Source organism: Geotrypetes seraphini, chromosome 2, assembly GCF_902459505.1.
Source record: "Geotrypetes seraphini chromosome 2, aGeoSer1.1, whole genome shotgun sequence".
In the NCBI taxonomy this organism is placed as follows: domain Eukaryota; kingdom Metazoa; phylum Chordata; class Amphibia; order Gymnophiona; family Dermophiidae; genus Geotrypetes; species Geotrypetes seraphini.
In genome coordinates, this window is record NC_047085.1 from 498,690,419 (window position 1) to 498,705,204 (window position 14,786).

At 47.7% G+C, this 14,786-nt stretch overlaps 1 protein-coding gene across 1 annotated transcript in view; it reads left to right on the top strand.

Moving 5' to 3' along the window:
* Positions 1-224: 224 nt before the first annotated feature.
* Positions 225-14,786, top strand: part of LOC117354947 — a 60,964-nt gene continuing 46,402 nt past the window's right edge. Inside the window, exons 1-2 of the mRNA XM_033932908.1 lie at positions 225-545; positions 2,070-2,160. Of these exons, the coding sequence (XP_033788799.1) occupies positions 225-545; positions 2,070-2,160 (412 nt within the window). The remainder of the gene's footprint in view (positions 546-2,069; positions 2,161-14,786) is intronic.

Here is a 14,786-nt window from a genome sequence, read left to right on the forward strand (position 1 = left end):
CTGGCATTGTTTATGGCATCTCGAACGATCTGAAAGGAGCGGAAGCGCGGCAAGCCCCTCGAGTCCAAGATGGCATCGGTAGCCAGCCCAGCGAACCCTACCATTAATCGCCAAGGATGGCTGAACTAGTGGCAGAGATAATGGCTTTGGTCGAGACTGCTATTGATTAAAAATTGCAGAAGTTCTTCGACAAAATCAATTCGGCCCATGAGCGTCTGGACAGCATGGGATTGGAACTCGATGAGACACAATCCTGGGTGGGTGCCCTGAAGGACAGGTTACCCCCGATGACATCTGGTGCGGCCCGCATGGAGAAACAACTTGCCCAGCTGACTCAAAAAGTTGATGATCTAGAGAATCGAGTCCGCCGTAATAATTTGAGGCTGGTGGGGTTGCTGGAGCGGATTGCTGATGTGGAGCTCATCGGCTTTTTGGAATCATGGCTTTCTCAATCCCCTTCCCTAGATTCCCGCCTGGGCAAGCTTTGCGTGGAATGTGCTCACCGTTTGGGACTTAAAGGCACTGAGGGCTCGCGGCCCCGAGTGGTAATTTTTAAAGTTTTAAATTTTGCCCACAAAACTGCAATCTTGCAGGCGATCCGGGCTGGCATGGGACTCTACCATGAAAATAAGAAAATTTTCTGTTTCCAGGATTACTTACTCCCCTTTTGTAGCGGCACAGAGGAAGGAATTTACTCCCATTTGCTTTACACTATTCAGCAATAAAATTAAATTTGCTCTTCTCTACCCAGCTCGCTTAAGGATCCAACGTGAGGGTTGAGTGCAAACTTTTGACTCCCCTAGTGAAGCCCTTACTTTTGTCTCTACTCTGGGCATTGTTGTAGTCCCACCGACGGCTTGTCACCAGCAGCAAGGACTAGTGGCTTCTTCTGATGGGGGCTCTTGAGTCTTGGGTTGAGTGGTTTGTGGTACTGATGGTGCTGTTTGTTTGGTGAGGGAGTGAGTGGGTGCAGCTTGCTTGCTGGGTGTGTGAGTTGTTGGTTGGATGGCAATGTGGCTTTGCATTGGGGGTTAGTAGGTGTGTTCTGTTTGGGGCAGGGGTGTTAGGGTTGGTAATGGGGTGGTCACTGTATTTTGGTATACTGTCTTGCTTTCTTTCATGCCAAGGGAAGAGGATTGGAACATTTGCTGTGAAGTGAGTTTTGGGGGATTTGTATGGGGAGGGGTGGAGAAAAGGGAACCATTGTATTTTGGGTTCTGGGGGATTGGGGTGGGGTTTGCACTCCAGTGTCTGGGTTAGGATGTCTTGGGATGGCCTTGTGGGGTTCCTTATGGGTCCACTGCTGGGGTGGGGAGGGTGTCCGGTGAGGGCTGGGCATTGGATCCTTTGATATTTAACTTGGTTTCTGCATTTTATATGTTTGTGGTATGACACTGGGTGAGACCATTTTACGGGCCTGCTCGTGGAATGTGGCTGGTATAAATTTGCCAGTGAAACATTCCAAAATATTACAGCTTCTCAGAAAAACAACACATGCATGTGGCCTGTCTCCAAGAGACTCATTTGTCCAACAGTGAACATGAAAAATTGGCTCAGGGTTGGGTGAAGGAGGTCTATTATTCCATGGGTTCAACCCACAGTGCGGGAGTGGCGATCCTGTTAAGTAAGTTTCTTCCTTATACTGTTCAAAAGGTGGTTAAGGACTCTGGGGGAGGGGGGGGGGGGCGGTATTTATTTCTTCATTTGGAGGTCCAGGGACAGGAAATGGTGATTGCTAATATTTATGCCCTGAATGTTTTTAACATGGAATTTTTTTCAACAGATTATTGGACTCTGTGTCACCTTTCAGCATCTCCCTCTATTGATGTTTGGTGACTTCAATGTGGTTCTGGATCCAGATATGGATCGTTGGTGGGGGGGGGGGGGGGGTCTCTTCTACTGATTTTCGGTCAGTGCGAGGATTCGCCCAGTTTTGTCAGGTATTGGATTTGGTTTATGTTTGGTGGCTCTATCATCCGGTGGATAAGGATTACACCCATGTGGCTCAGGCTCATCCTACCATGTCCCGTATAGATTATGTTTTGGTGTCCTCTTTTTTTCTTCCCCAGGTGACTCATGCGGAGATTGGTACCTCCACTATATCTGATCATGCTTTGGTTTGGGTGCAGGTTCAGGGGGTCCACTTTGGGGCCTCGCCTGGTCAGTGGTGTTTCCCTCACTATCTTTATTGGGACTCTTGTTATAAGGAGCATATTATTAAGCATTGGGAGCAATATTTACTGGACAAAGCACCCTCTGCTTTGGATCCCCTACTTTTATGGGAAGCCGCCAAGGCTGTTCTTCGGGGGGTGGGGGGAACTATAGCTTATGTGGCACGTCAGCGGAAAGCATATTCGTGGGAACTGTTATGCTTGCATCGTAACATCGTAGTATGTAAGCATCAATGGATTTCTTCGAGAAATCCAGCTGACAGAGATTCCCTTCAAGCTGCCCAGGTGGCACTACAGGTTAAACTTCATGAGCGCACCCTAAAGTCCTTCCAACTTTACAAACATGGATTTTATAGATATGGGAATCGTTCTGGTAAATTACTGGCTCTTCTAGTCCATCCTTGGCAGGGCCCACATTTTTGTAAGGGGATCGTCTTCCTGATATCTTTTATCGCCACTTTCAGAAGTTTTATGCTGGTACGCCTTTTTCTTTGGGAGACTTGGCTTCCTATTTGGACTCTTTATACCTGCCTCAGGTTTTGGGGGAGGAGAGTGAGGCTTTACATGCTCCTATCACGGCCCTGGAAATCCGGCAGGTCATTAAGGATTCACCGCTCTCGAAGGCCCCGGAACCCAATGGTCTCTCTTCTGAATTTTATAAAATTTAGCAAGATCATATTGTTGGTTCCTTGGAGGCTTATTTTACTCGGGTGGTAACCATGGGAGCTTTTCCCGCTCAAGCTAATTGAGCGCATGTGGTGTTGATTCCCAAACCTGGTAAGAATCTGGCCTTTGTGGATTCTTATCATCCGATTTCTCTGATTAATTTTGAATTAAAGGTCTTGGCGAAAATCTTGGCTAATCGTCTTTCTGTTTTTCTGCCTAACTTAATTAATCCAGATCAGATTGGGTTTGTCCGGGGGAGACAGGTGGTTTGGAATGTTCGGAAGGTGATGGCGGCTCTGGGTCATAGCGTTACTCATTCTCTCCCGGCTCTTTTGATTAGTCTTGATGCTCATAAAGCATTTGATTGTGTAGATTGGGAGTATCTGTTCGGCGTGCTGGACAGATTTGGGCTGGGGGGTCCCTTTTGGGTATGGTTCGTACTCTATACACCCATCCTAGCTCAGCGGTGTTGGTTAATGGTCAGGTTTCTGGCTATTTTCCTGTGAAACATGGCACCCGCCAGGGCTGTCCCCTCTCCCCTTTATTGTTTATATTACCTCTGGAGCCTTTGTTGCAGCGGATACAAGAGGATGGGTTGGTTAGTGGGTTGTCTGTGGGGCAGGAGGAGGTGCGTTGTTTGGCCTTTGCGGATGATATCTTGCTCTTGTTGACTCAGCTGGGTCAGTCTATTTCCTGAGTTTTGTAGTTGGTTGAGGATCATAGAAACATAGAAATAGACGGCAGATAAGGGCCACGGCCCATCTAGTCTGCCCACCCCAGTGACCCTCCCCTACCTATCTCTTTGAATAGATCCCACATGTCTATCCCATTTGGCCTTAAAATCAGGCACGCTGCTGGCCTCAATGACCTGAAGTGGAAGACTATTCCAGCGATCAACCACCCTTTCAGTGAAAAAAAATTTCCTCGTGTCACCTTGCAGTTTCCCGCCCCTGAGTTTCCATGGATGTCCACTTGTTGTCTTGGGACCCTTGAAAAAGAAGATATCTTCTTCCACCTCGATACAGCCCGTGAGATACTTGAACGTTTTGATCATGTCTCCCCTCTCTCTGCGTTCAAGTGAGTAGAGCTGTAACTTCCTTAGCCGCTCCTCGTATGGGAGATCCTTGAATCCCGAGAACATCCAGGTGGCCATTCTCTGGACTGACTCCAGTCTCAGCATATCCTTATGGTAATGCGGCCTCCAGAATTGCACACAGTACTCCAGTACACCATGGATCTATACAATGGCATAATGACTTCAGGTTTACGGCTGACGAAACTCCTGCGTATGCAACCTATGATTTGCCTTGTTTTGGAGGAAGCTTGCTCCACTTGATTGGCAGTCTTCATGTCCTCACTTACTGATCATTCCTAAGTATCGTTCTGCTTCGGTTCTTGTTAGGATCTCGCCATTAAGGGTGTAAGTCTTGCATGGATTATGGCTGCCCAGGTGCATGACTTTGCATTTTTTGGCATTGAAGCTGAGTTGCCAGGACCTAGGCCAGCGTTCCAGTAGAAGTAGGTCGTGCGCCATGTTGTCGGGCATTGAATTTTTGTCTGTTGTGCTTTTCCCCACTACATTGCTTAGTTTGGCATCATTGGCGAATAATGTTATTTTACCTCGGAGCCCTTCTGCCAAATCTCTTATATAGATGTTGAACAGGATCGGGCCCAGGACGGAACCCTGCGTTACTCCACTGATCACCTCCATCATTTAGGAGGGAGTGCCGTTCACCACTACCTAGAGAATGACACGGTGAAAAAATTGGTCCCCGTCACCGCCCCATCCCCGTCTCACCATCCCCGTCACCGCCCCGTCCCCGTCTCACCAACCCCGTCACCGCCCCGTCCCCGTCTCACCATCCTCTTCACCGCCCCGTCACCGCCACTGCCACCCCATTCACCGCCCCGTCACCGCCACTGCAATCCCATTCACTTTTCTTTATTTACGTATAAAGGAAACATTCTTTAAAACTTTAAAACTTAGTTAAATATTAGTTAATAACTATACAAAAACAAAACACGCAGAGAAAAAATTAATTAATAAAAATTCTCAAAACTGACACATTTTGATCACTAAATTTAAAATAGTTATTTTTCATACAGTTTTTCAATCACTAATCTTCCACCACCCCTGGGGCTAGCAATGCAAAAACAAACACGACATGTACTTTAAAATTTAAGTTTAAATGCTTACAATGTTAGCCTATATGGTAATTAGACGCGGCCGCTGTACCTAATCGCGGCAAAGATCTCCCTGCCGTGATTAGCATAGTGACCGCGGCTACGGCTGCAAGTCTCCCCTCCCCCCAGCGATCACGGCAGGAGGGCACCCAACCCCTCCTGTAGACCCCCCCAACGGCCCTCCCGACAATCGCAGCAGAAGGGTACCCAACCCCTCCTGCCGGTCCTCCCAATGGCCTCCCCTAAGATCGCCGGCAGGAGGGTACCCAACCCCTCCTGCTGGACCCCCCCCCCCAACGAACCCTCCCACCCCGGAACCCCCTTAGTCTTACTTTTCAAGTTGGACCGGACAGCTCCTCGCTCGTCTGGCCAGCAGGCCTGCCTCCGTCCAAATGAGGCGGGCCCGCCCCTCCCCTCCCCTCCCCTCCCCTGCCTCCCAATGGCCTCCCCTAAGATCGCCGGCAGGAGGGTACCCAACCCCTCCTGCTGGACCCCCCCCCAACGAACCCTCCCACCCCGGAACCCCCTTAGTCTTACTTTTCAAGTTGGACCGGACAGCTCCTCGCTCGTCTGGCCAGCAGGCCTGCCTCCGTCCAAATGAGGCGGGCCCGCCCCTACCCTGCCCAACCCACAGGATCCTAGGGCCTGATTGGTCTAGGCACCTAAAGCCACTCCCGCTATAGGAGGGGCCTTAGGTGCTTGGGCCAATCAGGCCTTAGGATCCTGTGGGTTAGGCAGGGGAGGGGAGGGGTGGGCCCGCCTCATTTGGACGGAGGCAGGCCTGCTGGCCAGACGAGCGAGGAGCTGTCCGGTCCAACTTGAAAAGTAAGACTAAGGGGGTTCCGGGGTGGGAGGGTTCGTTGGGGGGGGGGGTCCAGCAGGAGGGGTTGGGTATCCTCCTGCCGGCGATCTTAGGGGAGGCCATTGGGAGGCAGGGGAGGGGAGGGGAGGGGCGGGCCCGCCTCATTTGGACGGAGGCAGGCCTGCTGGCCAGACGAGCGAGGAGCTGTCCGGTCCAACTTGAAAAGTAAGACTAAGGGGGTTCCGGGGTGGGAGGGTTCGTTGGGGGGGGTCCAGCAGGAGGGGTTGGGTACCCTCCTGCCGGCGATCTTAGGGGAGGCCATTGGGAGGACCGGCAGGAGGGGTTGGGTACCCTTCTGCTGCGATTGGCAGGAAGGGTTGAAATGACAAATGAGGAGCACGGTGAAATAGCGGTTCCTAGAAGGGGGTACATTGGCCCGCGGGGACAAACCTGTTCACCGTTTTCGCGGTCGGTGAATGGCCTTGTCCCCGTCACCGCAGCGACTGCTAGTTTTCTTCCCCGTTTTCGGCGGTGACCCGCGGCTTAAATGCGGTGGCCGCGGGTAAACCGTCACCGTGTCATTCTCTACCACTACCCTCTGAAGCCTACCTCCAAGCCAGTTCCCAATCCATTTCGTCAATGTGTCGCCCAATCCTATAGAACTCATCTTGCTCAGCAACCTGCGGTGTGGTACGCTATCGAATGCTTTGCTGAAGTCCAGGTAAACGATGTCCAGAGACTCCCCAGCATCCAGCTTCCTCGTCACCCAGTCAAAGAAGCCAATCAGGTTGGATTGGCAGGATCTCCCCTTAGTAAATCCATATTGACGGGGATCCCGTAGACTCTCCTCGTTCATGATCGTATCCAATTAGCGTTTGATTAGAGTTTCCATTAGTTTGCTCACTATTGATGTGAGACTCACTGGTCTGTAGTTTGCTGTCTCCATCTTGGAGCCTTTCTTATGAAGTGGAATGACGTTAGCCGTCTTCCAGTCCTTCGAGACGTTACCTGTACTAAGGGAGAGATTGAAGAGCGCGGATAGCGGTTCCGCCAAGACATCACACAACTCCCTGAGCACCCTGGGGTGTAGGTTGTCAGGCCCCATTGCCTTGTTAACCTTGAGCTTTGACAGCTCGCAGTAGACACTGCTGGGTGTAAATTCGAAATTACTAAATGGGTCAACTGATTCAACCCTTGTCTGTAACTGAGGGCTGAGTCCCGGCGCCTCGCGGGTGAAGACTGAGCAGAAGTATTCATTTAACAGTTGGGCTTTTTCCGAGTCCGTTTTTACATAGTCTCCGTCTGGTTTTCTGAGATGTACTATCCCGCCTGTGTTCTTATTTCTGTCACTGATATACCTGAAGAAGGATTTATCTCCTTTCTGGATGTTCTTTGCTAGAGACTCCTCCATGCTGAATTTGGCTTCCCTAACTGCTGTTTTGACGGCTTTTGACTTGGCCAGATAGTTTACTCTAGAGTCCTGTTTCCCTGATTGTTTGTAAGAGATGAATGCTTTTTTCTTCTCCTTGATGAGGTCCGAGATCTCCGCAGAGAACCACTGTGGCTTATTGTTCCTACTCCGTTTACTTACTGATTTAACATAGCGGTTTGTTGCTTCCTGTATGGTGGCTTTCAAAGTCGACCACATTTCTTCCACGTTATCGGTTTCTGCTTGGCTTCATAGGAAGGTGTCAGGTTTGGAGCTAAACTTGGACAAATCGGAGGCACTGGCCATGATTATGTGGATCGGACTGTTCCCTTCCCTTTGCGAAAGGTGGCACATAGGCTCAAATATCTGGGGGTTTACATCACTGGCAATTGATTCCAGGCCTATAAGGAAAATTTTACAGTGTTACTGGGCAAAACTAGGGATCTTTTGGGTCTATGGACTCGCTTCCCTCTGTCCTTACAGGGACGTATTACTCTTTATAAAATGGTGTTGTTCCCCCAGTGGGTTTATGTGATGCAGACTTTTCCTACGCATATCACTAACAAGGGTCTTGGCTTGTATAACACTGTATTGCAAAACTTTTTGTGGAATGGTAAAAAACCCTGCTTGACACTTGTTCAATTGTCTTTGCCTGTTGGGCGTGGTGGATTGGCACTACTGGACCTGAGGAGATACAACATTGCTTGCCTTCTCCGACACCTGGTGGATTGGATTAAGGACACCAACTATTACACTCCTGTCTCTCTTGAACAACAGTTGATGACTCCTACTCACCTGCGTTACTATCTTCATGCAAAGTGCCCTCACTGGATTTTCCCCACTAGGAGTCATCCCTTGTTGAGATCTATGTGACAATGTTGGCAGTGGTTTTGTAAGCGCATGCACCTACCTTTTATCTCCACGGTCTTGCTGCCACTGTGGGGAAACCAAGACTTGGACCCTGATGCCTCCAAACGACAACTGCGGAGATGGAGTGCCCAGGATCTTTGTTATGTACGAGATGTTGTGGTAGCAGAGGGTATACCTCGTTCCTTTCAGGATTTACAGGCAGACGGTTTCCTGGAGGCCAGTGATTGGTTTTTCTACCGTCAGGTGTCTCATTACATTGTTTCTTTGGATGGCTTCCTTGGGATTCAAAAAAATGATTTCCAACCGACATTGGAATTCAAACCATTTGGTCTCAGTGTATTTAATTTAAAGATCCAACGTGCCTCGCATTGTAATAATTTTCTTTGGCTATCCCCTTATATTTCTTTTTTCTTTATCAATACACAGGCATCTTAGCCTCCTGCATGTGTACTTGCAAAAATAAGAAAATAAACTGTCAGTTTTTCTCCTGTGTGTCACGCCTGCCCCCACCTTCCTACTGCCATTTTACGGTTTCTTCTTTCCATCATTTACCTACAAGGTCAAGTTCATTTATCGTGCCCTGACTTCTTAAGAGTCAGCTTCTTGTTTTGATGGAATCTGCAGTTCCACGTACACCACATAATGTCAGTCTGTGTATAACTGTGAAGGATAGATTTGGGGAAGGCGGTAGTGATACAGAGCTTGTTTATTTCACATCAATACAGAAGTCAAAAGGAGAAGTAGCAAATGTTATAGGTGACTCTCAGAGACGAAGATGTGAAATTGTTCAGCACAAAAAATGAGCACATTAACCTTAGTTAAGGGTACATATTGCATTAATGTTCCCCTTAATTGTATCCATGACATCCTGTTTGTCTGTCTTGCCTGTTTAGATTGTAAACTCTTTTGAGAAGGGACTGTTTTCTTCTTTTTTGTGACTCTGTACAGCGCTGCGTACATCTGGCAGCACTATAGAAATAATTCATAGTAGTAGTGTGAAGAGTTTCAGTCTGTGGGAAGCAGAGCTGAGTCTGTGATGTCATAATGCCTCATTCCACCAATCAGAGCCAACCTCATCAGTGATGTCACAATGGCTCGATTGTCCTGTACTCCCCTCTGCCCTCCAACCCCAGCCAGCAGATTAACCGTTCCCCTTAACTGTATCCATGACATCCTGTTTATCTGTCTTGCCTGTTTAGATTGTAAGCCAGGGGTGTTCAACCTGCTGCCCGAGGGCCGCATGCGGCCCCGTGAAGTATTTTGTGCGGCCCTAGTCAAGGGCGATGCAGTGTTTTCCTCTGCTGCCCCGGGGTGTTTACCATCTTGCCGGCTCCCTCCTCTGTCTTGCTGCAGCATTTGCGCATTTGTGCAGCCCCAGAAAAAAAATTTTCGGCCAATGCGGCCCAGGGAAGCCAAAAGGTTGAACACCCCTGTTGTAAGCTCTTTCGAGCAGGGACTGTTTTCTTCTTCTTTGTGACTCTGTACAGCGCTGCGTACGTCTGGTAGCGCTACAGAAATAATTAATAGAGTAGTAACAGCAATATTAAATACAGGAGTGTCTAACCTCAGTCTTCAAAAGCCTCAATTTAGTCAGGTCTTCAGGATTTCTCCAATGACTATGCATAAGGTTATTTACAATATTGCTGCACTCTTTTCTATAAACTAAATAAGCATTCAATCAAATAATAATAATAATAATAACTTTATTTTTGTATATCGCCATACCCCGAAGAGTTCTAGGCGGTTCATTGTTAGACAGAGATTACAAGTGGTTACATATCAAATTGATCGTAGAGTTGCGAATAGCAAGGAGAGAAGAAGGGGGGAGGGAGGGAGACGGGGGAGGGGAGTGGGTCAGAAGGGAGGGAGGAGGAGGATAGAAAAGGGGATTAAGGGTCATAAATATCCTATCCTTTAACTCGTTCCTCTTTAGAAACCAGCTATAAGAATGCTAACTCAATCCTCAGATGCACTCCACGTTCAAACTTTTTTCATTACGTTAAGCTTGATGTGCATTTTCTTCACCGGAACAACTTTCAGTAATGATAAAAGTTTGAACGTGGAGTGGTGCATCTGAGGATCGAGTTAGCATTCTTATAGCTGGTTTCTAAAGAGGAATGAGATTATTTACATGCACTGCCTCCACTGTATGCAAATAGATCTCATGCGTATTTACTGTGGAAATCCTGAAACTTGACTTGGTGAGGGCTGATGTTGGTCATGCCTGGTTTAGTTCATCTTCTGAATCCCCTGCTATAAATGTCACTGCATACCACTGCAAATTTCAGGCCATTCTTCAAACTTTGCTAGGTCCTTCCTCATATTATTCACACCATAAGGGGTGCCTATTGCAGAGTTTGGTATCATCTGGTTACCAATCAAAGAATTTCTTATAAAATTTCATTAATAACGTTTAAAATGATTAGAAACATAGAAACATAGAAATAGACGGCAGATAAGGGCCATGGCCCATCTAGTCTGCCCACCCTAATGACCCTCCCCTATCTTTCTCTGTGAATAGATCCCACGTGTCTATCCCATTTGGCCTTAAAATCAGGCACGCTGCTGGCCTCAATCACCTGTAGTGGAAGACTGTTCCAGCGATCAACCACTCTTTCCACATCACCTCAATCCATTGATAAATATCTCATTCCATACGAGCCATACCGGACTCTTAGATCATCTGACCGTAAATTGTTTACAGTCTCCTCCCTTTGAATAATAGGAACAAAAAGGCATGACATTTTTTCAGTGGTGGCCCCACAACTTTGGAATACCCTACCAGCTTCCATAAGGGAGGAGAGCAACCTTGACAGTTTCAAGGGCCTACTTAAGAGTCATCTATTCAAAGAAGCCTTCAACATTTGATTTAATCGTTCATATCATTCTTCAAATTCCTCCAAAGAAACAAGTAGCAATGTTTCCCTTTCTTTTTGTTTGTTCCTTATTTTGGCTTTCTTTCCTATTCAACTTGTAGTTCCAACCCAGCTTCCTTTTGTCTCATGTTTGTCTGTCAAATTTGTCGCCCATTAGTATGCTATTTATTTAACGTTGTTTCTCTTAAATTCTTTTTAATTCCCTTGTTATGACATTGTTTTTATCTTATTATGTTTTTGTTTTCCCTATTACATTTTAACTTGTATTTCGCTTAGAAATTGGATAAGCCCCTACACGAGGGGCAACACGCACACCAGGCAACACAGGGATTCTCGGGGATAGGCATACCACATTGAAAAATTTATGGGCCGACAAGCGAAACGGGATGTCCTTGCCCTTGGATAGTCCTGCGTATTACTGGTACACCATGGGCCTGTTTTACAAAGCCACGCTAGCAGCTGCAGCGCGGTAACGGCCCCGAAGTCCATAGAGATTTAAAGGGCTCTGGGGCTGTTGCGGTGCGGCTTTGTAAAACAGGCCCTATGTGCTCTTGTTGATGGCTATTGTGTCTTTTTCAATGATGCTTCTGTCTGTATATCTCTTCATTCTACCATGCTTGTTTCTCTTGTTGACTCTTTAATAAAAATTATATTAAAAAAATAAAATAAAAAGAAATTGGATAAGCGACTGAATCAAATTTTAATAAAAACTTGAAACTTCAGCAATATCGCTTACAAACTCAAGAACTAAACCTTGAGGCACACAACATCCCTTTCCTCCATTGACCACTACTCTCTGTTGCCTTCCACTCAATCCGTTTCTGGCCCAGTCTGTCACTTTGGGGCCCATCCCAAGGATACTTAGGTCTCCTTTTATTAAAGTGCACTAGTGGTTTTAGTGCACGCAATGGATTAGTGCGTGCTAGCCGAAAAACCACCGCCTGCTTAAAAGGGCTCAGTCCTGGGTCCACTCCTCTTCAACATATTCATTGGGGATCTGACTCAAGGGCTTCAAGGTAAGGCAACCTTATTCGCTGATGACGCCAAACTATGTAATATAGTAAGTGACTGCAATCTACAGGATACTATGGCACAGGACCTGTGTACATTAGAAAGTTGGTCCTCAACCTGGCAGCTGGGCTTCAACGCCAAGAAATTTAAAGTCATGCATCTTGGAAGTGGAAATCCATGCAAATCTTACACCATGAATGGAGAAACTTTGACCAGGACTACAGCAGAGCGATATTTAGGAGTAATCATCAGTGCAGACATGAAAACTGCCAGTCAAGTGGAGAAGGCGTCATCTAAGGCATGGCAGATGATAGGTTGTATCAAGAGAAGTTTCGTCAGCCGGAAGCCTGAAGTCATAATGCCATTGTACAGAACCATGGTGAGACCTCATCTGGAATACTGTGTGCAATTCTGGAGGCCACATTATCGTAAAGATGTGCTCAGAATTGAATCGGTTCAGCGGATGACCACCAGGATGGTCTCGGGGCTCAAGGGTCTCTCGTACGAAGAAAGACTGAACAAATTGCAGCTCTACACTCTCGAAGAACGTAGGGAGAGGGGAGACATGATTGAGACATTTAAATATATCACGGGACGTGTCGAGGTGGAAGATGATATTTTCCTTCTCAAAGGACCCTCGGCCACAAGAGGGCATCCGCTCAAACTCAGGGGAGGGAAATTTCGTGGAGACGCCAGGAAGTACTTCTTCACGGAAAGAGTGATTGATCATTGGAACAAGCTTCCAGTGCAGGTGATCGAGGCCAGCAGCATCCCAGCTTTAAGAATAAATGGGATACCTATGTGGGATCCCTACGAGGGTCAAGTCAAGGAATAGGGTCACTAGGGTATAGACTTGAAGGGGCAGGTCAGTAGAGTGGCAGTATACTTAAGGGAGTCAGTCAGTAGACTTAAAGGGGTGGGTCAATAGAGTGGGCAGACTTGATGGGCTATAGCCCTTTTCTGCCGTCATCTTTCTATGTTTAGCGGCTAGCGCGTGGGGCAATTTAACGCACGCTATTCCACGTGTTAAGGTCCTAGCTCACCTTTGTAAAAGGAGCCCTTAATTTATTTATTAGACGCCTGTGTGGAACACTGTCAAAGGCTTTGCTAAAATCTAAATACACCACATCTAGCACACTCCTTCTTTCCAATTCTTTGGTCACCCAGTTAAAGAAATTGATCAGGCATAAGGGCTATTGTGATGTACAGGTGGATACAGTAAGTTTTGGGTGGGCTTTGGAGGACTCACCATATTATATAAGCAGGTTATGGTGAAATGTGTATTTGGGACTTTTTAATGTGCCCCTATGCTCAGATGTCTGTGGTCAGTTTGTTAAGAATGCTGGTTGCTTGTACGTCCCAATGGCTTGTTTGTGTGTTTTTCATTTGGACATTTTCATATTCGAAAATGGCCAAAAAAGGGAAACACTAAAAAAACAAAAAGATAGATGTCTTGCTATTTCAAAAATAGCATTTTCTCTACTGAATTTTTTGGACATCTTTCCCAAAACATCAAAAGTCAGACTTAGACATCCTATTGAAAATGCCCCTCCATATCAACTGGTTTACTTTTATTCATGCTTTCAAAGTAATGAAACAAATTGGTGAGGCAAGACTTCCAGCAGCTGAATCCCTACTGTTTCTGTTCCATTAAACCATGTTTGTTTATGTGTTTTGTAATTTTATTCTTTATAATCTAATATAATAAAACGCTAGGCCGCGCATGCGCACTCCCATCGCGTGCGTCCGTTTTCCGTGCGGTTGTCGGCCCGTGCTGTTTTTTGCTCTGCCCTGCTCCTTGCCTGAAGTCCTCTCTCCTCCCCGAGGCGGATGTCGGACGCGGCGGCTGTCAGCTCTGCTGTTCTTCCCTCTGTCCTGCTCCTTGCCTTACTATGCTGCTCCTTGCTGTTTTTCAGTCTGGCCTGCTCCCTGCCGTATTGTATTTTTTAGTTGAAAGACGCGGCGGTGCTCCTCTCACGATCCCCGCCTGCGTCGGACTTTCGACGCAGGTGGGGATCATGAGAGGAGCCACCGCCGCGTCTTTCAAATTAAAAAATACAATATGGCAAGGAGGGCAGGGAGCAGGCCAGAGCAAAGCTCCAACTTGAACTGCCAGTTGGCCGGCTCCCTTATCAAAGTTATTTTTTCACTTTAAAGGTGCCGCCACGGCTCCTGTCACCAGGGAGTCGGCCAGATCACCATGGCAGCCACTCCCCCCCCTCTCTCTTGGCCTACTGGGAGCAGGCGAGTGAAGCCCGGTACTTCCGGGTAGCTAAGGGGCGGAGCGCGGCGCGTGCTCAGGGTCCGGGTGGAGAAGCCGGTGCTAGAGCCGCTCGCTCACATTAGCGCTGGCTAACGCAACCCGAGTAAGGGAGGTCAAGCGGGGAATCAGTTTGGGCGGAGGATCGCTCAGAGTTGGGACTGGCGTTCACCTTCGGATGAAACATGTAACAGACCAGCGGCACCCCCGATTTCCCGAACCCCCCCTTCCCCCAAGCAACAACAAAAACTCCTCCCGATGCCTGCGGCTGTGACCCCCCCACCCCAAGTAAACTCCCCTGGTGCAAGATCGGATGCCCGGAAAAGGGGGGAGGGGGAGATCACTCCCAACCGTCCGAGGATCTTTTGTAATGGAGTTATGGCTGGTGGTCAGCAGCAGCTGCCACCGCAAAAGCTGACAATGGGGATGTGTAAGAGAAGGGGGCAGAAAAGGGGATATGTGTGAGAAGGAGGCTGCAAAGGGACATACTGTATAAAGGGGGCTGGGCTTGGAGGCT